General features: G+C 34.3%; 2 protein-coding genes across 4 annotated transcripts in view; one reads left to right on the top strand and one right to left on the bottom strand.

Moving 5' to 3' along the window:
- LOC126814538 (katanin p80 WD40 repeat-containing subunit B1) overlaps positions 1 to 23172 on the bottom strand; it is a 75474-nt gene that overhangs the window by 18420 nt on the left and 33882 nt on the right. The gene's annotated exons all lie outside the window — the stretch shown is intronic.
- On the top strand, positions 2161 to 11305 carry LOC126814549 (phytanoyl-CoA hydroxylase-interacting protein-like). 2 transcript variants are annotated; one of them, XM_050539778.2, is made up of 4 exons: positions 2161 to 2379; positions 3068 to 3409; positions 3597 to 3912; positions 8434 to 11305. In XM_050539778.2, the coding sequence occupies exons 1-4, from the start codon at positions 2365 to 2367 to the stop codon at positions 9108 to 9110; spliced, it is 1350 nt and encodes a 449-aa protein (XP_050395735.1). In that variant the 5' UTR covers positions 2161 to 2364; the 3' UTR covers positions 9111 to 11305. The 2 variants fall into 2 exon arrangements, with proteins under 2 accessions (XP_050395735.1, XP_050395736.1); XM_050539779.2 differs by lacking the exon at positions 3068 to 3409.

Below are 23172 nucleotides of genomic sequence, written 5' to 3'. Positions count from 1 at the left end.
GCCACATACAACATGATTATCATCGCTCCATGGCCTGTCCAATACCCCCCCCCCCCATATAATCTTCAGCAGAAAAAGGGTTTTTAGACGAATGGGACAAAATTATTTTTTTCATTTTTTGTTCGACCGGCCCTTCGGGCGATCGCCCGAATGGCCCAATCCAGCCCTGTTCTCAAGTCAGTTGTGGTTCCTATATATTTGCTGGTAAAAACTGCAGTTTTCTATATAACTAACTTATTGTCTCAAGTCAGTTTTTTCTACAGATTTTGTGGAGAAAAATGTAACGGATGAGCCTTCTATAGTTTTCTGTAGAATTTATATGTATACTGTACTAACACTGTTTTAACAAATAGCCTACTATAGTTTTCTACATAATAAAGTAGTAACAATGTTATAGAATTCTGTAGAAAACTACACTGGTATTCTATAGGACGTTTTGCTAAGGGATTACATTGGACGCTACCCTGCAAAAGGCAATGTGTCTTTATTTAAGGAAACGAGATTGAATAGACCTACTAATCAATCTCACATCTCCTACCCATATCTGATCAGATAGTATAAATATTAACTTACAAATCTGGTCTATAAACAATAACATTTATCAATACAACACAGCAGTTTTTGTCACTATGTCACAAGACAACAAGCTTATAACAATAAGCTTATAACAGAATAACCTGCCATCTTTAATAATTCTAAATATTAATCATACATATTAATATAGAAGTTCTAGAAGGTTGAGCTCATTTAAATAATATCCATTGTTTATCTTTTGATAACATCACTAAATGTAAGCACGCTTTTTATAGTTGCCAAGTATGGTAATTTAAAGGGGCTAAACCTGTAACTCAATAATTTCTATAATATTCAAATTTCAAAATACAAATTAAATTTCAATATCTATCTTGTTCAATCAATAAATAATAATGTTGTTTTCTCACCATGAAAATACGGGACCCTAATATCTTATATTTAAGACACAATAAACATTCTATATCCAGTACACGAGTCGTGTATTCTATTATGGTTTCAAGCGCCATTTGTAATGGACAATTCAAAACAAATGCAGAAGTAATTAATAATGCCTGATTCACAAACTACAAAATAATATTAGAAAAATAATCTTGGATGGACTAAACTAGCATAAAATTTCTTTCTTTAGAATTGAATATAAATCACTTTATACATTCAAATTACATTCATGTGCTTTTATACCCATTTTTGTCTTATGTAAACTTCAGACAGAGAATAGAGTCATATGATTTTTAAAGATAGGTTGCCAGGCAACGAAACATACGCCCACAGCAGCTATATCGTCCGGGCAGTCAACAAGAGTCGTCGCATAGTTTTACTTTTTTCGGTAAAGAAACATTTATAATACATTAAAATCTGATTAAAAGTAACAAGTCATTAAGTAATTATCAGAAAACCATTAGAATTTGTTTGGTTTTTATAAAGTTCTGCCCCATGCTAACGCTTAGTATACAAAACTTTTAATATCATGGATTTAGCTGTTCAAGTGATAAAGATTCATTGATAATCAATATACTTGTTCGTCTCAAGACCTTAAACTCTGTGTATCAATCTGAAGTCAATCGGATGATAACTTTAGCCTCTAGAGCGTGATCAAGGGCCAGTAATTATCGGAAATCGCTGAAAATCAATAGGCTTCTTCGTCTCATGACCTTAAACACTATGTATAAATTTAAAGTCAATCGGATATTAACTTCAACCTCTAGAGCGTCCACAAGATTTTTTGAAGTGATCAAGGGCCATAACTCTGGCAAAAATTATCGGAAATCACTAAAAATCAACAGGATTCTTCGGCTCATGACCTTAAACACTGTGTATAAATTTAAAGTCAATCGGATATTAACTTTGACCTCTAGAGTGTCCACAAGATTTTTTGAAGTGATTAAGGGCGTATAAAAAGGCTTATTTGACCACATGTAGTGGTTTTTGGATACAGTGAGGTATAAATGGTCATAACATAATTAGATTTTCCACTAATGTAAAGACTGGACATGATTTGAGTTCAATATGGAATGATAATATTACTACTTTAAAATCTTCATAACATAACCATTTAGATGGTCATTATGACATCACAGTTCTCAGAAATTTTAAATTCTACTTTCACTTTGTTTTTCAAGAATTGTGGTGCACTAATGTAGTTCACTGATAAGTTATTATGGATTGTATAAAAAAGTCAATCAACTGATTTTATTAACGCCGCTTAGACCGAACTAAAAGACAGAATAATGTTGATAATATACTGTTTTAGAAGTTGGAAATACCCAAAGGCATATAAAATAGAATGTTCTACCATTACATCAGTTTAAATTAAATATTTCTGAAACAAACATGGAATTATGTGTGGTACGTATAATCAATTACTTATTGTTAGAAATAGCTTAAAAGAGAAAGGGAATGACTACCTCCCATCATGTTGTAGCAGTGGTTCCATATAAAAACATTGAATTCCTGACTTCAAATCATTTGGGGCCATAGTAGTCAAGTGGTTAAGGAACTGAACCTTTGAAAAGAGTGTTCCAGCTGAAGCACATTCCGAGTTTTTCAAGCCTGTTTGCATGGTTGCCTTGTCATCCACATACATACAGAATGGTTAACCAATGTACATATTGATTTAAACCGTATTTATTCAGATTAATTATAAAGGGAATAATATAAATAACCGAGTACCGTAACAAACAACTTGATGCTTACATAAAACTGTTTCTAGAATAGGATGACGTGAATATAATATTAACTAAACAATCAGAGTAACAAAATAAGTGTGACTATTTATATTAGTATACATGCAAAAGAATCCTTGACAGAATTCAAGGAGGAATAGGTAGAATCATTGCTATCTAGACTCTTGCAATGGGGAACCACAGCAAATTTAACAAATTATTCTCAATTTTACTGAAGTGTTTCTTTTCTTTTAGATTACTGAATTACTCCTAAATATTTCAGTCAGAACACTTTCTCTAAGAGATATGATATTATAACAATTTTAGAAGATGAAATTCTATTTATATTCTGACATTTATATTTTTGACAGAAACATCTTCATTGTCAGAAGCTCATTCAAGTAAAATGGTCACTAATCTATGAAATCAATATGATCATCTGTGTGGTCGAAAATACAGTCACAGAGGAAGTTGACTTTCACTTTTTAAAACTAACTGATTCTTGGTTAATTGCTCAACATGTAGATACTGAAGCAGAACTAAAGATAAATATATTTGGACTGAAAAGTGGTCAACCAAAAATACTGCTGAGTGCTGTTTGTGGTAATCTTCAACAGCAGCAGATACCTCAGATGGTTTTACAGCAACACAGTAAAAACTACAGTTTATTAACAAATACACAGATCTTCAGTTTATTTCAAAACTTAACAGTGGTTAGTTTAAACCCTTTTTAAGGCAAGCTTTCAAAAACACTTATCAAAAATCAGATGTAAAAAGTTTCATCACACAATGCTCATTTCAGGCAACATCTTTTTGATCATAATGGCAGAGATTGCTTGATTAAATAAAATGCCTTTATATACATAGAACAATTGTAGACATTCTTAAATTTTGTTTTAGGAAGACAACATCAAATTCGATGTTGATCAACGAATTAATGTTCTCTCCGGTAAACAAAATATTGTATTCAGAAGAGACCAAAGTAGTCAAAGATGGCAAAAACAAACTTATATACAGATAATACAAACAACAAGTTCCACTAATGATGTATCAAGCTACAATGAATATATTGAGTTGACAACCACCTATACCAATGAAATACCATGTGTAAATCTACCATCTAGAGAGGCTGTTAATTACAAGATTTATAGAGTATCTTCCTCTGGTAATAAATATCATGTTATGAAAACTTCTAAAAAATCACAGTTCATTACTCGTAAGTATAAAACAATTATACGGTTACAATCAAATGACTGTATTCAAATGCAACATAAGTCAGATAAACCTGATTTTAATTTGTTGGGTGAGGAAGATAACAAAACGCACATACAGCTGTGGTGACTTCTTTGATGATCTACAAACTAAACTTGATTACCAAATCAACAATCTTAATATCCCCTCAACAGTTGGGTGCCAATTAATTTATTATTTAGTGAAATTAACATATTCTAATAAACATTTAAAACAAACTGTATGGAGAAAGTATAATATGCATGTGCACAGAGGCGTAGCCATGAAATATATATTGGGGGGGGCCGCAACCCTAACCCCAACTCATTTTTAAAACCCCTAAAAAATATAAACAAACATCATGTGGCCATTCTGTCTACCAAGACACCGCGTGCAAAAGCATTATGGTTACGTTGCTGGCTGAGCGGGCGATAAATATTTGGTTTAGGCGATAATGTTTTTGGGTACCTACATGCGATTCACTCTGATAAAAATTAACAAAATATTACTGACAGGCTAACTAGACACAATTTTATGGAACACAGTTACTTTTCACTTCACACATGTTTCCAGGATGATTTTCTCTGTGTTTTATTTTAGCAATGTAAACCATATTGGGATACGTACAGGTTTTATACAGATAGAATCTTAACTAATCCTAATAATTGTTGTAAATAAATAGGAGTTTGGGCCTACTATGTAAATTTTTTGGGGGGTCCAAGTATATTCAGACATACCCCCCCCCCCCGAAAAACAATTGGGGGGGGGGGGACCCCCCCATGTGTGACGCCCATGCATGTGCAAAGTTGTAAATAATAAATAAAACATAGGTAACTAATACATGGAATTTAGAGGACTATTTTTGATTTGATTTGTTCCAAATGATAACCCTTTGATTGGAAATTATGCTACCAAGAAAATGTGAATATGTGTGTGATAATCAAAATATCAACTTTAGATAATGTCCCAGCATGGATTCAATCAGATATAAAACAAGTCTATCAATAAATGTCTAGTTGGTTAGATTGGTGAAACTTCAATTGGACACATCTTTGTAAATACTGAAAGGAACTGAACGTTTTTTTTTTGTCTGATATTACTATTAGAGATTCATTTGTTACATTATGATAGTTTGCAAGTGATCCAAATAGAGTTAAAATGATGCACCAAGATGTTAATCGTTTTAGTTTATTAGGGGATTAAGAAATCAGCAAAATGGTCATGAGTACCCATCCCGGTTGTGTACCGGTATACATGTATGTTAATAAAAGAATAAATATGGCTAAAATGAATTCAATCACTGGAGTTTAGGTGATTGAGTGTGTTGGCAGTCTTTTTTAGGGGAAGTCTATATTTCTGCCTCTCAATTAATTATGAATGGATTTGAATTAAATTACTGTAAGTGTATATAATAAACACTGGCTTTAAGAACATATAATTTTGTTCTATTCTTTTTAGGGCTTGCCACGAAGAAAATGATAGCGAGCAATTAGCGAGCAATTAAGCCAATTCCACTTGAATAAGGTTTGAACCAAATATTGGAAATGTACATATGCTTTTTTAAAAGTAAAAACCTATAGCCTATTAGTTATCTGGTATATCAAAGTTTGATATTGCATTTGTTTATCAATTTAAACCGGTGAGTTTGGAATCCCTTTTTAGCACATGGTTAACCAGCGGCTGCCAGGCAGGATACGCCCACATTTTGCAAGAGATGGATAGAGAACAAGCTACAAACAAAAACGATTTTTTGTACAATCTGGGGTCATAATCCAGAAAGATATGGTCTGAAATGCGCAAATATCAAAAGGGACTGAGATTTTTGGAATATAAAGATATGCTTTATAAGTTTCATCAAAATTGGATAAAAATTGTGACCTCTAGAGGGTCCATAACCTTTGTATTACATACTTATACACAATTTGCATACAAAGAGAGGCCATGTTGTCGGGCAGTTTCATTTCGATTTTCCCGAAATTCCAATTCAACCTTCATTATGGTGGAATGGTGATATATCTAAATGGTTATTAAAATTGGAAAAAAAATTGTGACCTCTAGAGAATACACAAGCTAAAAATGCGATTTTTTGACCAATCAGGGGCCATAATCCAGGAAGATATGTGTGATTATCAAAAGGAACCAAGATCTTCATGATAAAAACATATATTTAAAGTTTCATCCAAATCAGATTAAAATTGTGACCTAAAATAGGGTCCACAACCTTGATATACCATGTTTTTATACTATTCGCGTACAAGCGGTGGCCATTTTGTCTGGCAGTTTTGGTCCGATTTTCACGAAATTCGGAGTCAACCTTCATTACGGTGTAACGGTGATAAATAATCAAACGGTTTTTAAAATAGGATAATAATTGTGACCTCCAGAGGGACCACAAGCTAAAAGATAGGTTGCCAGGCAACGAAAATTATGCCCACAGCAGCTAAATTGTTCGGGCAGTCAACAAGAGTTGTCGCATATTTTTACTTTTTTCGGTAATGAAACATTTTTAATACATTAAAATCTGATTAAGAGTAACAACTCATTAAGTAATTATCAGAAAACCAATAGAATTTGTTTGGTTTTTATAAAGTTCTGCCCCATGCTAACGTTTGGTATACGAAACTATTAACATCATGGATTTAGCTGTTCAAGTCATAAAAATTCAGTGAAAAACTATATACTTGTTCATCTCAAGACCTTAAACTCTGTGTATCAATCTGAAGTCAGGCGGATGATAACTTTAGCCTCTAGAGCGTCACAAGATTTTTCAAAGTGATCAAGGGCCATAACTCTGGCAGTAATTATTGGAAATCACTGAAAATCAATAGGCTTCTTCGTCTCATGACCTTAAACACTGTGTATAAATTTAAAGTCAATCAGATATTAACTTTAGCCTCTAGAGTGTCCACAAGCAATTGTGGACGCCGGACAGACGCGACGACAATATACGACCACATTTCAATGTGGCGTATAAAAAGGCGATTTTTCGTACAATCAGGGGCCATAATTCAGGAAGTTATGATCCGATATGTGCAAATATCGAAAGGATTCAAGATCTTTGGGTTATAAACATGCATTTCAAGTTTCATCAAAATAGGATTAAAATTGTGACCTCTACAGGGTCCACAACCTTGATACACCATATTTTTACACTATTCGCGTACAAGCGGCGGCCATTTTGTTTGCCAATTTTAGTCCTTTTTTCACGAAATTCGTACTCAACCTTCATTATGGTGTAACGGTGATATAATCAAATGTTTTTTTAAAATGGATAATAATTGTGACTTCCAGAGGGACCACAAGGTAAAAAAGGTGATTTTTCGTAAATCAGGGACCATAATTCAAGAAGTTATGTTCCGATATGCGCAAATATTGAAAGGAACCAAGATCTTTGGGTTACATATTAACATGCATTTCAAGTTTCATCAAAATTGGTTTAAAATTGTGATCTCTATAGGGTCCACAAGTTAAAAACCTTATTTTTGACAATCAGGGGCCATAACCAGTCCTTCACGTTTAAGGGGAGCTTTCGCTCCTGCTCCATCTCGACGCACGTCAGCTTTCCTTCGAAGGAGTCAGTAAAGACTCTGCAAATTAGCTAAATCGCTCTCCTAAATATTGAGATTAATAAACTACTTTCAGTTTTTGTTTACTTTTAAACTGCATATATTCAAGTATCAGGAGCTTTTTATGGCTCCCGCACAATATTATAAACATGAAGGACTGCTTAACCCATGAAATTTCGATCCGATACATGCCAACCGAGATCTTTTGAAGATAAACCAATATTTCAAGTTTCGTCAAAATCGGTTAAAAATTGTGAACTGTAGAGTGTCCACAAACAATTGTGGACGGACGAACGGACAGGGGTGACGACAATATACGTCCACATGAAAATGTGGGCGTATAAAAATAAAACAGTGAACTCCCTGACATTGCGTGCTGACAAAACCTGATGTGTTTTCATTGTGACATACAAAACATTGATCGACAGAATTTGCATCTCTGGGTGACGTGTGTTTACAGTGGCAGTTTCAGACCACAGCGTCTTGTTTTGTAAATAATTAAAATATTGACCCAAAATGCAACGAGTTTGGTAACAACTATGTGCATGAGCAGCACTCTACTAGTGCAAAAACATGTTTGTGTGTGCGCTAATGATTGCTCGTGTCTTGTGTTTTATCTATCAATGAGTATCAAATTAAACTAGGGTTTTTTTCTTTGATTAATGGTCTAGATTTTATCTTCAATCCTTTTTTTTCTAAAATTTAAATAGGGAAAATAGACATCTGGACCATGAACAAGAGCATAATAGTTCCTCTGTTACTGAAGTCAATTAAATGTTAATTTCAACCTCTGCATATCTCTATTTAGTCTCTATTATTGGTTTTATATTAATTATCAATATCTATCTCATATTACCAATTACATAACATCTAATAAAGAATATAATTTCAAGAAGTGAAACAATCATTATTTATATTTGACTCAATATTTATACTTTCAGATAATACAATGGTTGATGTGAACAACTTACACCAACTGGCGTTATTAGCCACTGAAGAAACACCCATGCCCGTTCCTTATCTATATCGAAATAAACCTAGTAACCATCCTACCATAATAGAAGCAAGGCAAACAGGAATCATGGCTAAATATATAAAAGACAATAATGGAGACCAAGCTTCTTGTATAAACAAGAAAATCAAAGGATTATTCTTCAGTGCAACGGCTGATAGAAGTACTTATTTACCACCTGCGATAAGTCCTTTTGGTGATTATCGTATACTGGTTCCACCACAATACCTATTAAATTCATTTACATCAAATATTTATTTCGCAGATTTTTACTGCAAGACACAGAGAGGACCCCATTACATAACCTTGGTATTAACCAAACCTGGTAGTGTAGAAGATGTCTACTGTAAACCTAGACTTATCAAACTTGATATTAATGATAATAAATTCTTGTATTATGATCCAATGTATGGCCGGTATCGCACAGCCTCATCCTCAAATGTTGAGGTATTGTACACAGAAAATATCAACCTCAATGAAATGAGATCAAAATCAGGTTTCCTAGAAACATTTGTTAGAAGTAGAGGACAAAGTAGACCAGAAGGAATTCCAAAAAATACTTCTTGCGCCATTTGTAATCTCCCTAAAAATCCTTCCAGAATATAAAATTTTTGCCCTTCTGGACGACTAGATGTTTTCCTTGCCAAATCCTCTGAACCCAAGATACAACCCATCAAGTAATTATTTGATATTATTCCCTGCTCTGACATACATAAACACATGTAAATTCAAGCCAATTGTAGGGTGACCCACCATAAATAAATATCTCCAAATATCTTGACAATTACGCCACAATATTTATATATATGCCAAGCCTCAAATCAGTTTCACACAATTATAGTCACTAAATAAACGATCAGGTTGTACTTAATAAGCTATGACCATTAATCATCTATAAATAATAGACTGAAAACCGGTTCCAAGTGTCGTCCATAACATCCAGACACTTTTGAGTAAAAGATAGGTTACGTGCCCTTGTTTTGAAATTAGCCTTGCTTAACCAGTCGATCGACCATTCTACTTCTGATTAACAGGTCGGGATAATCAAGACTACTTTTTTACGAAACATAACAGAAAGCTAGAACAAGAAATTGAATTTAGAAATAAGCACTTTAGCCAACTCAACAATTGTTTTAAGAAAGTTGTCTAAATTAGATCCTGCTTATACATCAACAATAAGCAGGATGTAATTTAGATAAGAAAGATATGATATCATATCCCTAGCCATAAATAAATATTTCCGTGTAAATTTCCACATCAAGAACTCTGTGGTGACAGAGAATATAAGTAATATTGTTATAATACGTTATTAAAGGTGTACTGTTTTGTTGACATTGACAATAAATTCGCGTTAACAAAATAGTTTATAAAGTCTAGTATTGATGGCGATATTAGCGACCTTTGATTTTGGCTTGCTGTCGTACTGTTGTCTTTTCGTCTCGGAAGTTGATGTAGTCTCTACTTTCAAGGTCACTCTTCGACTTTCGTGTTTTGAAGGGGCGAAAAGTAGAAATTATGAATGGTACTTATAGGCTTCCATAAAATTGTAAGACAAAATAAACATTTTACCATTGGTTCACGAATGCCTTTAAGTGCCATTTATAACAAGGGACTCGAAGGACGGCGCTAGATATATTCCACAAGTAACTCAAACGGTTACGTCATATTCCTATCTGGAGAGAATGCGCAATAAATACTAAATCAGTTTATGTACATTCATATTACATTATTATTTGTGTTGCGAACCATTGTGTCAATTTCTAGGTCCTAAATATTAGCGATTTAGCTCCTTTAAATAACAAATACATGTAGATTGTTTTGGGGTGACCTTTTCCCTGTATGTGAATAATCAGTAAATGTTCATATTTTTGCACCAAAATAGATAATTTTGCATCAAATTTTCTTTTACTGATAATTGATAAGTTCGTAAATAGTACTGTACGATGGATCAATAGGCCATTAATATTTCGATATTGACCCCTTTCTATAGAAATCAATATATAATTGGCAAGAGTTATACAATCGTAATGTGCTCAACAACCCTTGTTTTACTTATGAATATTTATATCCACAAGAAAAAGTTCCAAAATCATTTAATTGGTTAACATCAAATTGGTCAATATCAATTCAAAGTATATGAGTAAAATAATGTAAGATATTTTATACCCTGGCTTAGACAAGCTGCTGTAGATATTACATCAAATTAATAAGCTTATTATTACATTATGTAATATTTGAATCATTTTTTTTTTTATTTTATTAAATTGTTATTAAATTTGTTTATTTCTGTGTTTAATTTGATTAGTTTTTCTTATTCTCTTATTCAAATTTCATAGAATCTGATTCCAAACCCATCTAGCTTTAGTTTTACATTCTAAATATAGAGCAGTGTAATATGACACTTATACAATACACCATCTGAATAGATAATAATTGGGCTACAATTTATTGTCTTTGAGAGGATGATGACAGGATTCTCTTCAACAAACCTTTGAGGTCACATTCCCAAACTTGAAGAAATCTGGCTGATTTCTAGTTGGTCTTAAGACTGTATTACCAAATACATTTATATGTGGGTAAATAAAAATAAATTCAGCTAATTTTGTTTTTTTTAAAATTGGACATATGTAAATAAACATTTTATGTACAAGTAATTTCAATTATCCTTTTATATTGTTTTTATTGTTAATATTTATCAATGTGTAAAAATTACAAATAAAATCTTATGAGTTTGGTAAAATTTTGACTGATTAAATCATTTTGAATTTCTATAGACTGCATAGAATAGCACAGGCAAAGCACAGCTTCTCAATGACTGAATTTTGTTTTCAAGCAAGGGACCATTTTCCAATTAATTAATTGTGGATACATTATTTTATAGAAGAAATCCTAGATATTTTACAGAATAAAACTGATTAAATCTATGAAGAAAGCTTGTAACCGTTTATTCTCGTCTCAAGCAACTATTTGTGTGATACTTATTCAAACAAAATTAATACCAAGGTTTAGTTGTCAGGTGGAGACGAGCTTCCTTACTAGTAATCACTGTGTGCCGGGAAACTTCTCCAGCTAGTAATAAAATTTAATGGACTAGCATAGGGTTTAAAGTCTACTCAACACAATACTTCAGTCATTTTGAGACTTAATGTTTGCTACTTTTTATTTCTACAGTTACATGTGCAATGCTAGGAGGCGAGTTTTTGCCCGGACAGTGACATTTTGACTTCCAACTGGGAAGGTTTTTTGTGGCATCCTTACAACTAGGCACGCTTTCTTTGTCAGCCCCACAGACTGACAAGTGAGAACTGGGCTTGAACCCAGAACATTCTAGGTCACCTCTATAAACTGTTATGGCAATCATAAACAGGCAAATAGGTTACTTCTAAACAATATTTCTGCACATTTGGGCCTCAAAAAGCAGGGGACAAATAGTAGTGACACGAGTCAAATTAGTATTACTAGAGATACGTGTAGATCAGTTAAAGATACATTATGGGAAAATCGGTAACGAGTTGGCAGTTCTCACTATAATAGTTAAAAACTAGATAATGTAAAGGCAATTTGGTGAAAATTTCATTCAAATTGATCCACTATGAACCGAGAAATTCCCATAAGCCTCGGTCATCATTACTAAAGTCAGTATGATAAACAGCACAGTCTCGATTATCCATTTAATCGTTTAATCGAGAAGGAAAGTTATGCAGGAAATTGACTTACAATCCACTAAAGATCGCAGGCTAGCGCTGCCATCTAGGGTTGATTATGGCCTGGATAGGTTAATTAATGTCTAATTAATAATTTAGATACCATTTCAGGCCTAAAGAAAGACCTGAAATAGGCAGATTTAGCTCTTGCATAATGTATGTTTAAGTAGTCAGAAATGTTTTTGTGCATATATATCCAATAAACTGTATATTCTTCTTACTACAATTTGTGAAATTTAACAAATTGGTACAACTTTTCTAGATCTCCATTAACAAATTAGCTAGTAACATCAGTTGAAAAAAATAAATTTCTTGTTTTTCTCAGACAATAACTTGCTATTTTTATAGTTCTAGTTTTAAATAATCAACCTACAAGAAAAGAAGTTAACTGGAAATGACACCAAAAGATTTATTAACACTTTCTAATGGCAATCACACTAATCACAGAAGGCCATGACACTCAAGAAACAGATTGTTAACATTGTTCATAAGTGTTCGAAAATGTGTATATTCTAAAATAGACATATAGGTGCATTGTAAAACAGGTATAACAAAGAACATGTCGACCACACAGCTTGATTGTCACATACCCTTCCATTAAAAATAGCATCCTTTCACAATTTATTTTAATATTTTATACCAATTTGTCAATATGAAAGATCAACCTTTACATATGAATTAATAGAAAATACAATTACATGTGAAAATGTGAATGAATAGATAATACAATCTCCTCTTTATGAAACAAGTAGGAGTGTACAGTATGGACCAGGAACCACGCATGATTTCATTGCAGCCATCTTGCAGAAATATTCTAAATCAAAGTTTGTCAATCGATGCAGTATAAACAAGCATGCCAATTTCATGTTCATCTGTACATGAATTGGCGAAGCCTTAGGTTGTGGTTTTTTTTCGAAGTGGGGCTCCCACTTGGAACCCAGTTTCTGACTCCCCCGCCTCCCCCCCAAAAAATAACTGATAATGTACATAGAAAACAATCTTTTTTTTTCTCCAGATTTTAGTTTTGGTATACAATGTATTTAAACCATAATATTATAATTATACCTATCATGCATGTTCCTTGAATTAAATGACTGTGCTTAAAAACCTGTTCTAAGAATTTTTACATTTCCACTTACATGTTTATCATTTTTGCCAGGTAAGTGTTTATGTTCAGTTGGAAAAGAAAAGCCAATGCTACAGCTGAAGACGTTCTATATGTATAGAACACTTGATGTTGCTTAATAAATTCCAGTGCTTGTTGTAGTTTGCAACAAAAGAGTCTCTTTGTACATGATGGCCATGTTTCAATTTATACATTTTTAATTCACTTTTAATTCTTTGAAAGAAAATTGCATAGTTATAAGTCCGAACATAATACAAAAATGGAAATAGCTGATTGCAATAATGCGACAACTGATTGGGAAAAAAACAAGTTTTAAACACCATATACGTTATCTGGTTTATTAAGACTGGACAAATGGGACAACTGATCGGGAAAACCAAGTTTTAAATAGTAATCATTGCATAGATTGTGAATCTCAAGAAGGTTCTGGATGAAAATATTAATTTGTTAGTGCTAGAACTGAAGATCAACAACAGCACAAGTCAAAATGGTTGAGGTACAAGTAAGTCTCTATAACATAATTCAGTAAAACATTTAACCTGTTCAAAAATGATGGCTGGGTTTGTGTTTATTGTCGTAGAGATTAGAGACTGGCACCTAACTGCACTCAAGATGTTCATCCTTATGGTGGTGGCTTTATGATATGGGCAGAGACTTATGACCAGCAGAGAACAAGGCTTGTTATCATCCATGACTGGCCAAAGATACTGAGATGAAGTTCTGCAACCTGTGGCAGTACCATTCATGCAACAGCAACACAGGGATACCATTCTGCAGCATGATAATGCCCGACCACATACTGCTTGACCTTTTTGCGATTATTTGAACAATGCTAACATCCACACATTACCTTGGCCAGCATGTTGTCTTGACATAAACCTAATAAAGAACCTCTGGAATCTTATCGGCAAATGAGACAACGGCCATATCCTCTCCCAAACCCACATCAGCTTGAGCAATCTTTATTGCAAGAATGGCAAAGGATTCCCCATGATATCATAAGACGACATCCATGAGGCGGCGAGTTTTGCCATGCATCAATGCCAAAGGCAGCCACACACGCTATTAATGTTGTGTCTTGTCAAATGATCAGACTGGATATGGACTTATTCGAGGGCTTCTCCTTGACTCGTGTGTATGCGTAATTGTTTATCTAGACACCATTAATCTTTAACCCTAGCTTGTGGCCATTACACTATTGTTAATGTTTTGATTTTTGCTCCAGACATCAGAAACTTATTCCTCTCAATAAAATATTCATTGTTTAAATGAAAACTTAATCTTTTTTATGGAACATTTACACAGAGTGTAAACTTTCTTTTGCCCAGTAGTTTATATATTTATGATATTCTGTCATTTCATGAAAATTTTTGTGACAAATGTAATTGAATAATAAACTTCTTAAGTTATTTCAAATTTCTTTCCTTTCCAAATTCTAGGTAATTAATTAAATCCATTTGAAATAAGTTTATTGTTTTTATTTTTACAGAAAATTTTATACATTGGTTCAACAGTAATCAAAATAACATACGACCGTGACCAAATTAACCAAATAATATGTGCTGTTGAATATACTGACAACAACGTAACCGATTTCTACTTTCTAAATTGTACAGATTTGTGGTACATCGATCAAAACCAGCAAACTCCTGGTACAGAGCTCAGAATTACTATATATGGTCTTAAAATAAATGAACCAAAAGTTATTCTAAGTAATACAATTATAATAAACAGTCCAGTACATGACATGAGATTAGAAAATCACAACAAACATAGCAGATTTCCATCCGACAGGTTTACTTTCTCTTTAATGGTAAGTATAATTCAAGATTTTCATTTATTTCACAAATTCAAAATAAGTTATGAAACTATCCATTACAACTTTTAACGACACATTAATATTACCCTCACCAAGAAATTAAATGTAATTAATTATGAGTGATACCTGTATGTAAAATCACTCAAATATGTGTACCATAAAAATGATTGCACATGTATCTTAGCAAAGACTTGATAGATTTAAACATGCATGATATAACAGTACAATCATGCATGATGTAACAGTATTACATATTGATTAATAAATACTCCAATAATCATAACCAGCGGCTGAGAGGCAGTATACGCCCACATTTTGCAAGAGATGGATAGAGAACAAGCTAATTAAAAAGCGATTTTTCGTAAAATCAAGGGCCATAGTTCAGGAAGTTACGATCCGATATGCACGAATATCGACAGAAACCAAGATCTTTGGGTTATAAAGCTATATTTCAAGTTTCATAAAAATCGGATCAACATTGTGACTTCTAGAGGGTACACAACCTTGATATACCATATATTTACACTATTTGCGCACAAGGGGCAGCCATTTTGTCCGACAGTTTTGGTCTGATTTTCACGATATTCTAACTCGGCCGTCATAAGGTTGTAACGATGAAATATTCAAACGTTTTTTTCAATCGGATAAAAATTGTGACCTTTAGAGGGACCACAAGCTAAAAATGCGATTTTTCGTACAATCAAGGGCCATTATTCAGGAAGTTATGAACTGATATGCGCGAATACCAACAGGAACCAAGATCTTTGGGTTATAAACATGTATTTCAAGTTTCATCAAAATCAAATCAAAATTGTGGCCTCTAGAGGGACCACAACCTTGATACATATATACACTATTTGCGTACGAGGGGTGGCCATTTTGTCCGGCAGTTTTGGTCTGATTTTCACGGAATTTCAAACTCAACCATCATTAGGGTGTAACGGTGATATATTCAAAAGTTTTTTTTTAAATTGGATAAAAATTGTGACCTCTGGAGGAACCACAAGCTAAAAACGCGATTTTTCGTACAATCAAGGGCCATAATTCAGGAAGTTATGATCCGATGTGCGTGACTATTGAAAGGAACCAAGATCGTTGGGTAATAAATATGTATTTCAAGTTACATCCAAATTGGATCAAAATTGTGGCCGCTAAAGGGCCTACAACCTTGATATACCATATATACTATTCAAAAAAAGTAGGGGATATTTGATTTTGGGGGCATAATACTAAAATATGCAAATGACTACGAAAAAAGTCACTATAGAACCTAACAGAAGAAACATTTCCAGTTACATGTGACGCCCAAACGCACCAATAGCTACCGCATGGAATGCAGGTGATGCTTGGGATCATCATGGGGGTTCAACCCAAGATTTGCACGACTCTGACTTTGAATGTTACAGTCATTGTGGCATTGAATTCCAGGGTGGAAACATCAGTTTAATTGTTTTAGTGACCAGAAAACAAATTTTGATATGCGTCGGCTTACCCAAAATGAAAGGTTACGTGCCCTTGGCATGCTACAGATCGGCACAACACAGGCGGTTGTGGCGCGGACGATGAATGTTTCTCAGTCTGTCATAAGCAGGCTATGGTCCAGGCAAGACGTCGTTGGTGTAGGGATCGTCAACACTGGGATAATCGACGCTGGAGCAATGTGATGTTTTCAGATGAGTCAAGGTTCACTGTTGATTTTTTGGACAGACGTAGGAGGGTGTGGCGTCGTCGAAACGAGCGCTTCCAAGACGTTAACGTCATCAGACATGATCGATTTGGGGGTGGTTCTGTTATGGTGTGGGGAGGCATCACTGTTGCTGGAAGAACGGCTTTACATGTTGTTGCAGGGCGTGTTACAGGCCAGTACTACCGGGACAACATCTTGGCAGTCCATATTGTGCCGTTCGCACGACGTCATGGCCGCCGTTTCATCTTCCAGGATGACAACGCAAGATGTCACAGGGCCAGGATCGTTACAGGTTACCTCCAACAACAGAACATCACCACATTACCCTGGCCAGCACTGAGTCCCGACCTCTCCCCCATCGAGCATGTCAACGTCAACAACGCCCTGCCAATGTCCAAGAACTTGCTGCTGCGTTGCAACAGGAATGGGACAATCTGGACCAAAATGACCTTAGACGTCTCATTAGGAGTATGCCACGTCGGATCAATGCTTGTTTGGCAAACAGAGGAGGATTTACCCGTTACTGACTTGGTTGTGATGCTGTGGTAACTTTGCTGTTTGACCCCGGGTATCATTTTACCCTTATAATGGTCAGTCTGTGCCTTACTTAGTCTAACGATCATTTGGAATAAATCGATGAATAAGAACTTCATTTCATTTTGTCATTTGTTTCTTCGTCAGTTTCATTAGGTGACTTTAATAACACTTAAAAATCAAATATCCCCTACTTTTTTTGAATAGTATATTTACACTTTTTGATTACGAGGGGTAGCCATTTTGTCAGGCAATTTTGGTCCAATTTTCACGAAATTCGAACTCGGCCGTCATTAGGGTGTAACGATGATATATTCAAACGTTTTTTTTAAATTGTGACCTCTAGGGATGACAAGCTAAAAATGCAATTTTTCGTAATATCAGGGGCCATAATTCAGGAAGTTATGATCCGATATGTGCAAATATAGAAAGGAACCAAGATCTTTGGGTCATAAACATGCATTTCAAGTTTCACCAATATCAGATGAAAATTGTGACAAATCATGATTTTTCGTACAATCAGGGGCCATAATCCATGCAGTTATCGTCCGATATATGCCAATATCGAAAGGAACCAAGATCTTTGGGAGATAGACCTATATTTTAAGTTTCGTCGAAATCAGATAAAAATTGTGACCTGTTGATGGACGGACGGACAAACTGGGGCGACGGCATAATACGTCCACATGAAAATGGGGACGCATAAAAATAATTATATTGAGTACATTTTCTGGTTTACTGGTTTCCTTTTTCTGTAGACAGACTGATGAAAAGATAGGTTGCCAGGCAACGAAACATACGCCCACAGCAGCTAAATCGTCCGGGCAGTCAACAAGTGTTGTCGCATATTTTTACTTCTTTCAGTAATGAAACATTTATAATACACTAAAATCTGATTAAGAGTAACAACTCATGAAGTAATTATCTGAAAATCATCAGAATTTGTTTGGTTTTTATAAAGTTCTGCCCCATGCTAACGTTTAGTATACAAAACTTTTAATATCTTGGATTTAGCTGTTCAAGTCATAAAAATTCATTGAAAATCAATATTCTTGTTCGTCTCAAGCTCTTAAACTCTGTGTATCAATCTGAAATCAACTCTGGCAGTAATTATCGGAAATCGCTGAAAACCAATAGGCTTCTTCGTCTCATGACCTTAAACACTGTGTATAAATTTAAAGTCAATCGGATATTAACTTTGGCCTTTAGAGCGTCCACGAGATTTTTTGAAGTGATCAAGGGCCATAACTCTGGCAGTAATTATCGAAAATCGCTGAAATTGAATAGACGTCTTTGTCTCATGGTCTTAAACACTGTATATAAATTTAAAGTCGATCGAATATTAACTTTAGCCTCTAGAGCGTCCACAAGCAATTGTGGATGCCGGACCGACGGACGGACGGGGGCGACGACAATATACGACCACATTTCAATGTGGGCGTATAAAAAGGGCAATAATTCTGTCAAGCGGGTTAATGATAATAATAATAATTTTCTAGATCGCTGAACATTCAGTCAGTATGCATTTCATACACAAAATATAACATAAATTTAATTTTGATAATTAATTCAAATTTAAAGTCAATCGGATATTAACTTTGGCCTTTAGAGCGTCCACAAGATTTTTTGAAGTGATCAAGGGCCATAACTCTGGCAGTAATTATCGGAAATCGCTGAAAATCAATAGGCTTCTTCCTCTCATGACCTTAAACACTGTGTATAAATTTAAAGTCAATCGGATATTAACTTTAGCCTCTAGAGCGTCCACAAGATTTTTTGAAGTGATCAAGGGCCATAACTCTGGCAATAATTATCGGAAATCGCTGAAAATCAATAGGCTTCTTCGTCTCATGACCTTAAACAGTGTGTATAAATTTAAAGTCAATCGGATTTTAACTTTGGCATTTAGAGTGTCCACAAGACTTTTTGAAGTGATCAAGGGCCAAAACTCTGGCAGTAATTATCGGAAATCGCTGAAAATCAATAGGCGTCTCCGTCTCATGACCTTAAACACTGTGTATAAATTTAAAGTCAATCGGATATTAACTTTAGCCTCTAGAGCGTCCACAAGATTTTTTGAAGTGATCAAGGGCCATAACTCTGGCAGTAATTATCGGAAATCGCTGAAAATCAATAGGCTTCTTCGTTTCATGGCCTTAAACACTGTATATAAATTTAAAGTCAATTGGATATTAACTTTAGCCTCTAGAGCGTCCACAAGCAATTGTGGATGCCGGACCGACGGACGGACGGACGGACGGGGGCGACGACAATATACGACCACATTTCAATGTGGGCGTATAAAAAGGGCAATAATTCGGTCAAGCGGGTTAATGATAATAATAATAATTTTCTAGATCGCTGAACATTCAGTCAGTATGCATTTCATACACAAAATATAACATAAATTTAATTTTGATAATTAATTCAAAAATATTCTGTTTTTAAACATTTCTTAAAAGTTGATATATTTGGGCTATTCTGCACAGTTTTGCGTATTTTATTCCACTCTTTTGGACCAGCGTAGAAGGACAATTTTTAGAAGGAAGCACAAAGATTTGTATGTCGTAACAATAAACCACTGCAAGTTTCAGTCATAAACACTTTGCTGTTTCCATATCTACAAAAGTTTTGTACCACATTTTTGAGGAAAGGACAATAATTTGATGTCAATGATCATTGTGATTCTGAAATATTAAATTTGACATATCTTTATGACATAACAATAAAACCATGCAAGTTTCATCCAAATTGGTCAATAACTTCATGCAGTTTTTATCTTCCACAGCTGTGAATAAATGGACTGACAGACAAGCTTTGGTGATAAGAATATACACCCACTTTTAAAGCAGGCATATAAGAAAAAATGAATTGTCTTCATAAATACAAATATTATATACTCTTCAAAAAAAAAGTAGGGGATATTGAAATACAAATACCTATGCAGGTTGTGATATGATAAATAGTCATGGACACTTGACATGCTTTGAGAGTTAGTTCACAGATGAAGAACTAATAGCCCCAACAGAACCAATGAGCTGCACATGCGACACGCAATAGCGCCATACACGTGGGAAGGGTTCATTGTCAAATTTGACACTTCAAGGAAGGGTTGATGAAAACTGCTGCGTGCTGGTTTATCTATCCATGTTAGCATTCCTTTCGGTTCTTGCATAAGATTTACTGTTTAGCATATCTTTGCTTTAGTGTGTTACATTTAATTTGATCGGGTGACATGTTCGTTGACGTCAACGTCAACGGACAAAACTGCAAGAATTGGCCGTGGCACTGCAAGAGGAGTGGGTCAGATTGCCCCAAATCGTGATTGGACGGTTGATAAGGAGCATGCCATGACGAATTGCTGAAGGTCTGAGGATTGGTAGAGCAATTACTCATCATTAAGACAAAAATCAAAAAAATCCATTTTCATTTTTGACAGTGTATCTCTTTGCCAGTGAAATGGGGCCGTCAGATAAGCCGCCCAAATGAACTATTTATGTTCATGTGTAGGCAATTGGCCTTTTATTAACATACACTGATTACCTCAAATAAAAACAGCAGTGCATTTCCACAGTTTTGTATTGTTTCTGAATATCCTCTACTTTTTTGAAGAGTATATTTTTCCTACTTTTTGTAGACTGATGGATTGAAATTCAATGTTGATCAAAGAGTTGATGAAATGACCAATAAATCCAGTATTATATTTAAATTTGAAGATGTACCCCTACCAATAAATACTGAATATCATTACATACAGATAATATAAACAACAAGTTCTACTAATGATGTATCAAGCTACAATGAATATATTGAGTTGACATCCACCTATACCAATGAAATACCATGTGTAAATCTACCATCTAGAGAGGCTGTTAATTACAAGATCTATAGACTATCTCTGTCTGGTAATAAATATCATGTGACTGAAACATCTAAAAATTCACAGTTCATTACTTGTAAGTATAAAATAACTTTATTCCTGGTTAAAATATTGTTTTAATAATTGTCTTCAAGGTTACATGATAAGGTCAATTACTTTCTCAAATTCATTTTTATCCTGTGTTTTCATTACCCCAGTCGGAGCAGAACAGTAGGACGTTCATCCCCATTTCATTTCACTTTTTATCTTGATAGTTTAATCAGAAATAAAAGATGTTAAATTTTCTCCAGAACAATGACGGATAATGGTGTGACCAACAGAGGCAATTGCCTTTTTTATGTTTGTGGAAAAAATAATCAAGATCGGCTTCCTAAAAATTGTGATTTCAACTTCCTGATGGGCAGCTTGGGCAGTTGATACTATTTATATGTAAATCTGTTATAACAAGCAGGTATTTGAGGACCCTAGTCTTGTGGCTTGCCCAAGAGTTTATGTTGTTTGGCTCCATTTTTCACTCAACCCATACCTGCTCGCTCTTACAAACCGAGAGTTCGCAAGCCACTGTCTTTAAGTGTGATGCCTGCTGCTAGTTTTGTAGAAGTTCTGCAATCGAGAGACAACTTTTCAAAGATTTTCATTCTGAAACTGGCTGTAAACGTGACAGTTTACAAAACCTCAAAAATTAGCACTCAGTTCTATAACTACATAATGCTTACTGTCCGAGACATCTACATGTACTTTCTAAATGAGAGGTTTCAATTTCATAAAGTGAATATCGCAATATATTCTTCTGTTTTGCCTATTTTTAAAGAAACCCAGCCAAATATAGTCCAAACATTAATCTTTCCAGATAATTCAAAAGATGATGTTCACCGTTTGCATGATATGGCACTGTTATTTATAAGTGGCTCAGGTACCATGAAAATTCCTTACTTATATCGTAACAAACCAAGTTTCCATCCTACTATACAAGAAGTTAAAAAGACAGGAATTATGACCAAATATGACAAAGACAACAATGGAGACCAAGCCTCTAGTATTAACCATAATATTAAAGGGTTATTCTTCAGTGCTTCAATGGACAAAAATACCCGACAGCCACAGGCATGGAGCTTTTTTGGTGATTATCGAATCTTGATTCCACCTGAACATCTACTACCAGGACTAAATCTGTATTTTGCGGATTTTTATTGTAATCAAAAAGCACATTACATGTATGTAACCTTGGTATTAACCAAGCCTGGTAGTGTAGAAGATGTCTACTGTAAACCTAGACTTATCAAACTTGATATTAACAATAATAAATTCTTGTATTATGATCGGGGATTTTATTATACAACCTCTGAGAGGAATTTATGGGTAGAAGTATTATATACTGAAGATGTACATGTTCATGATATGTTATCATATGGTAAGTTGTTCCAACAAAGAATACCTACAAGAGGTACAGGTCGAAGTAAACCAGATGGCATTCCAAAAAATACATCTTGTAAAACATGTAATCTTCCTAAAAGCCCTACACTAGTAGATTCACAGTATTTCAACATTTTTAATACTGTACTTGCTTATTCAAGTTATTGAATATTGTTCAGCTGTGATACCTCAAAAATCTGTTTTATTTATTAAAGATGCATTATGCAGGTCTTTTTTTGACTACAATTGTTAATTATTTTAGGCAATTTCAACATGACAAGCACATAATCGAGACCATCTTAAAATTACACTGATAGGTCATTCACTCGTCAAAAGACTTCCATGTATATCAGATCTTGTTTGTAACAAGCCTGAAGTTTTCGAGTCAAAATTAAGCATTGTACTCTCCAGGGCATCAAATGGCTGAGATATTGAATGAATTAGAACATCTGTGCCATATGATAATTTAACCTTAAAATGGATATCAGGAATTTGTTTAATATCA

The sequence above is a fragment of the Patella vulgata genome, chromosome 3, assembly GCF_932274485.2.
Source record: "Patella vulgata chromosome 3, xgPatVulg1.2, whole genome shotgun sequence".
In the NCBI taxonomy this organism is placed as follows: Eukaryota; Metazoa; Mollusca; class Gastropoda; family Patellidae; genus Patella; species Patella vulgata.
Note: the sequence above shows the minus strand (reverse complement) of the source record. Positions and strands in the feature narration are given on the sequence as shown.

Coding starts and splice junctions, on each gene's coding strand:
- LOC126814549 (XM_050539778.2), top strand. Junction 3,410..3,596: donor TATTTCAAAACTTAACAGTG/GTTAGTTTAAAC, acceptor ATTTTGTTTTAG/GAAGACAACATCAAATTCGA. Junction 3,913..8,433: donor AAAATCACAGTTCATTACTC/GTAAGTATAAAA, acceptor TTATACTTTCAG/ATAATACAATGGTTGATGTG.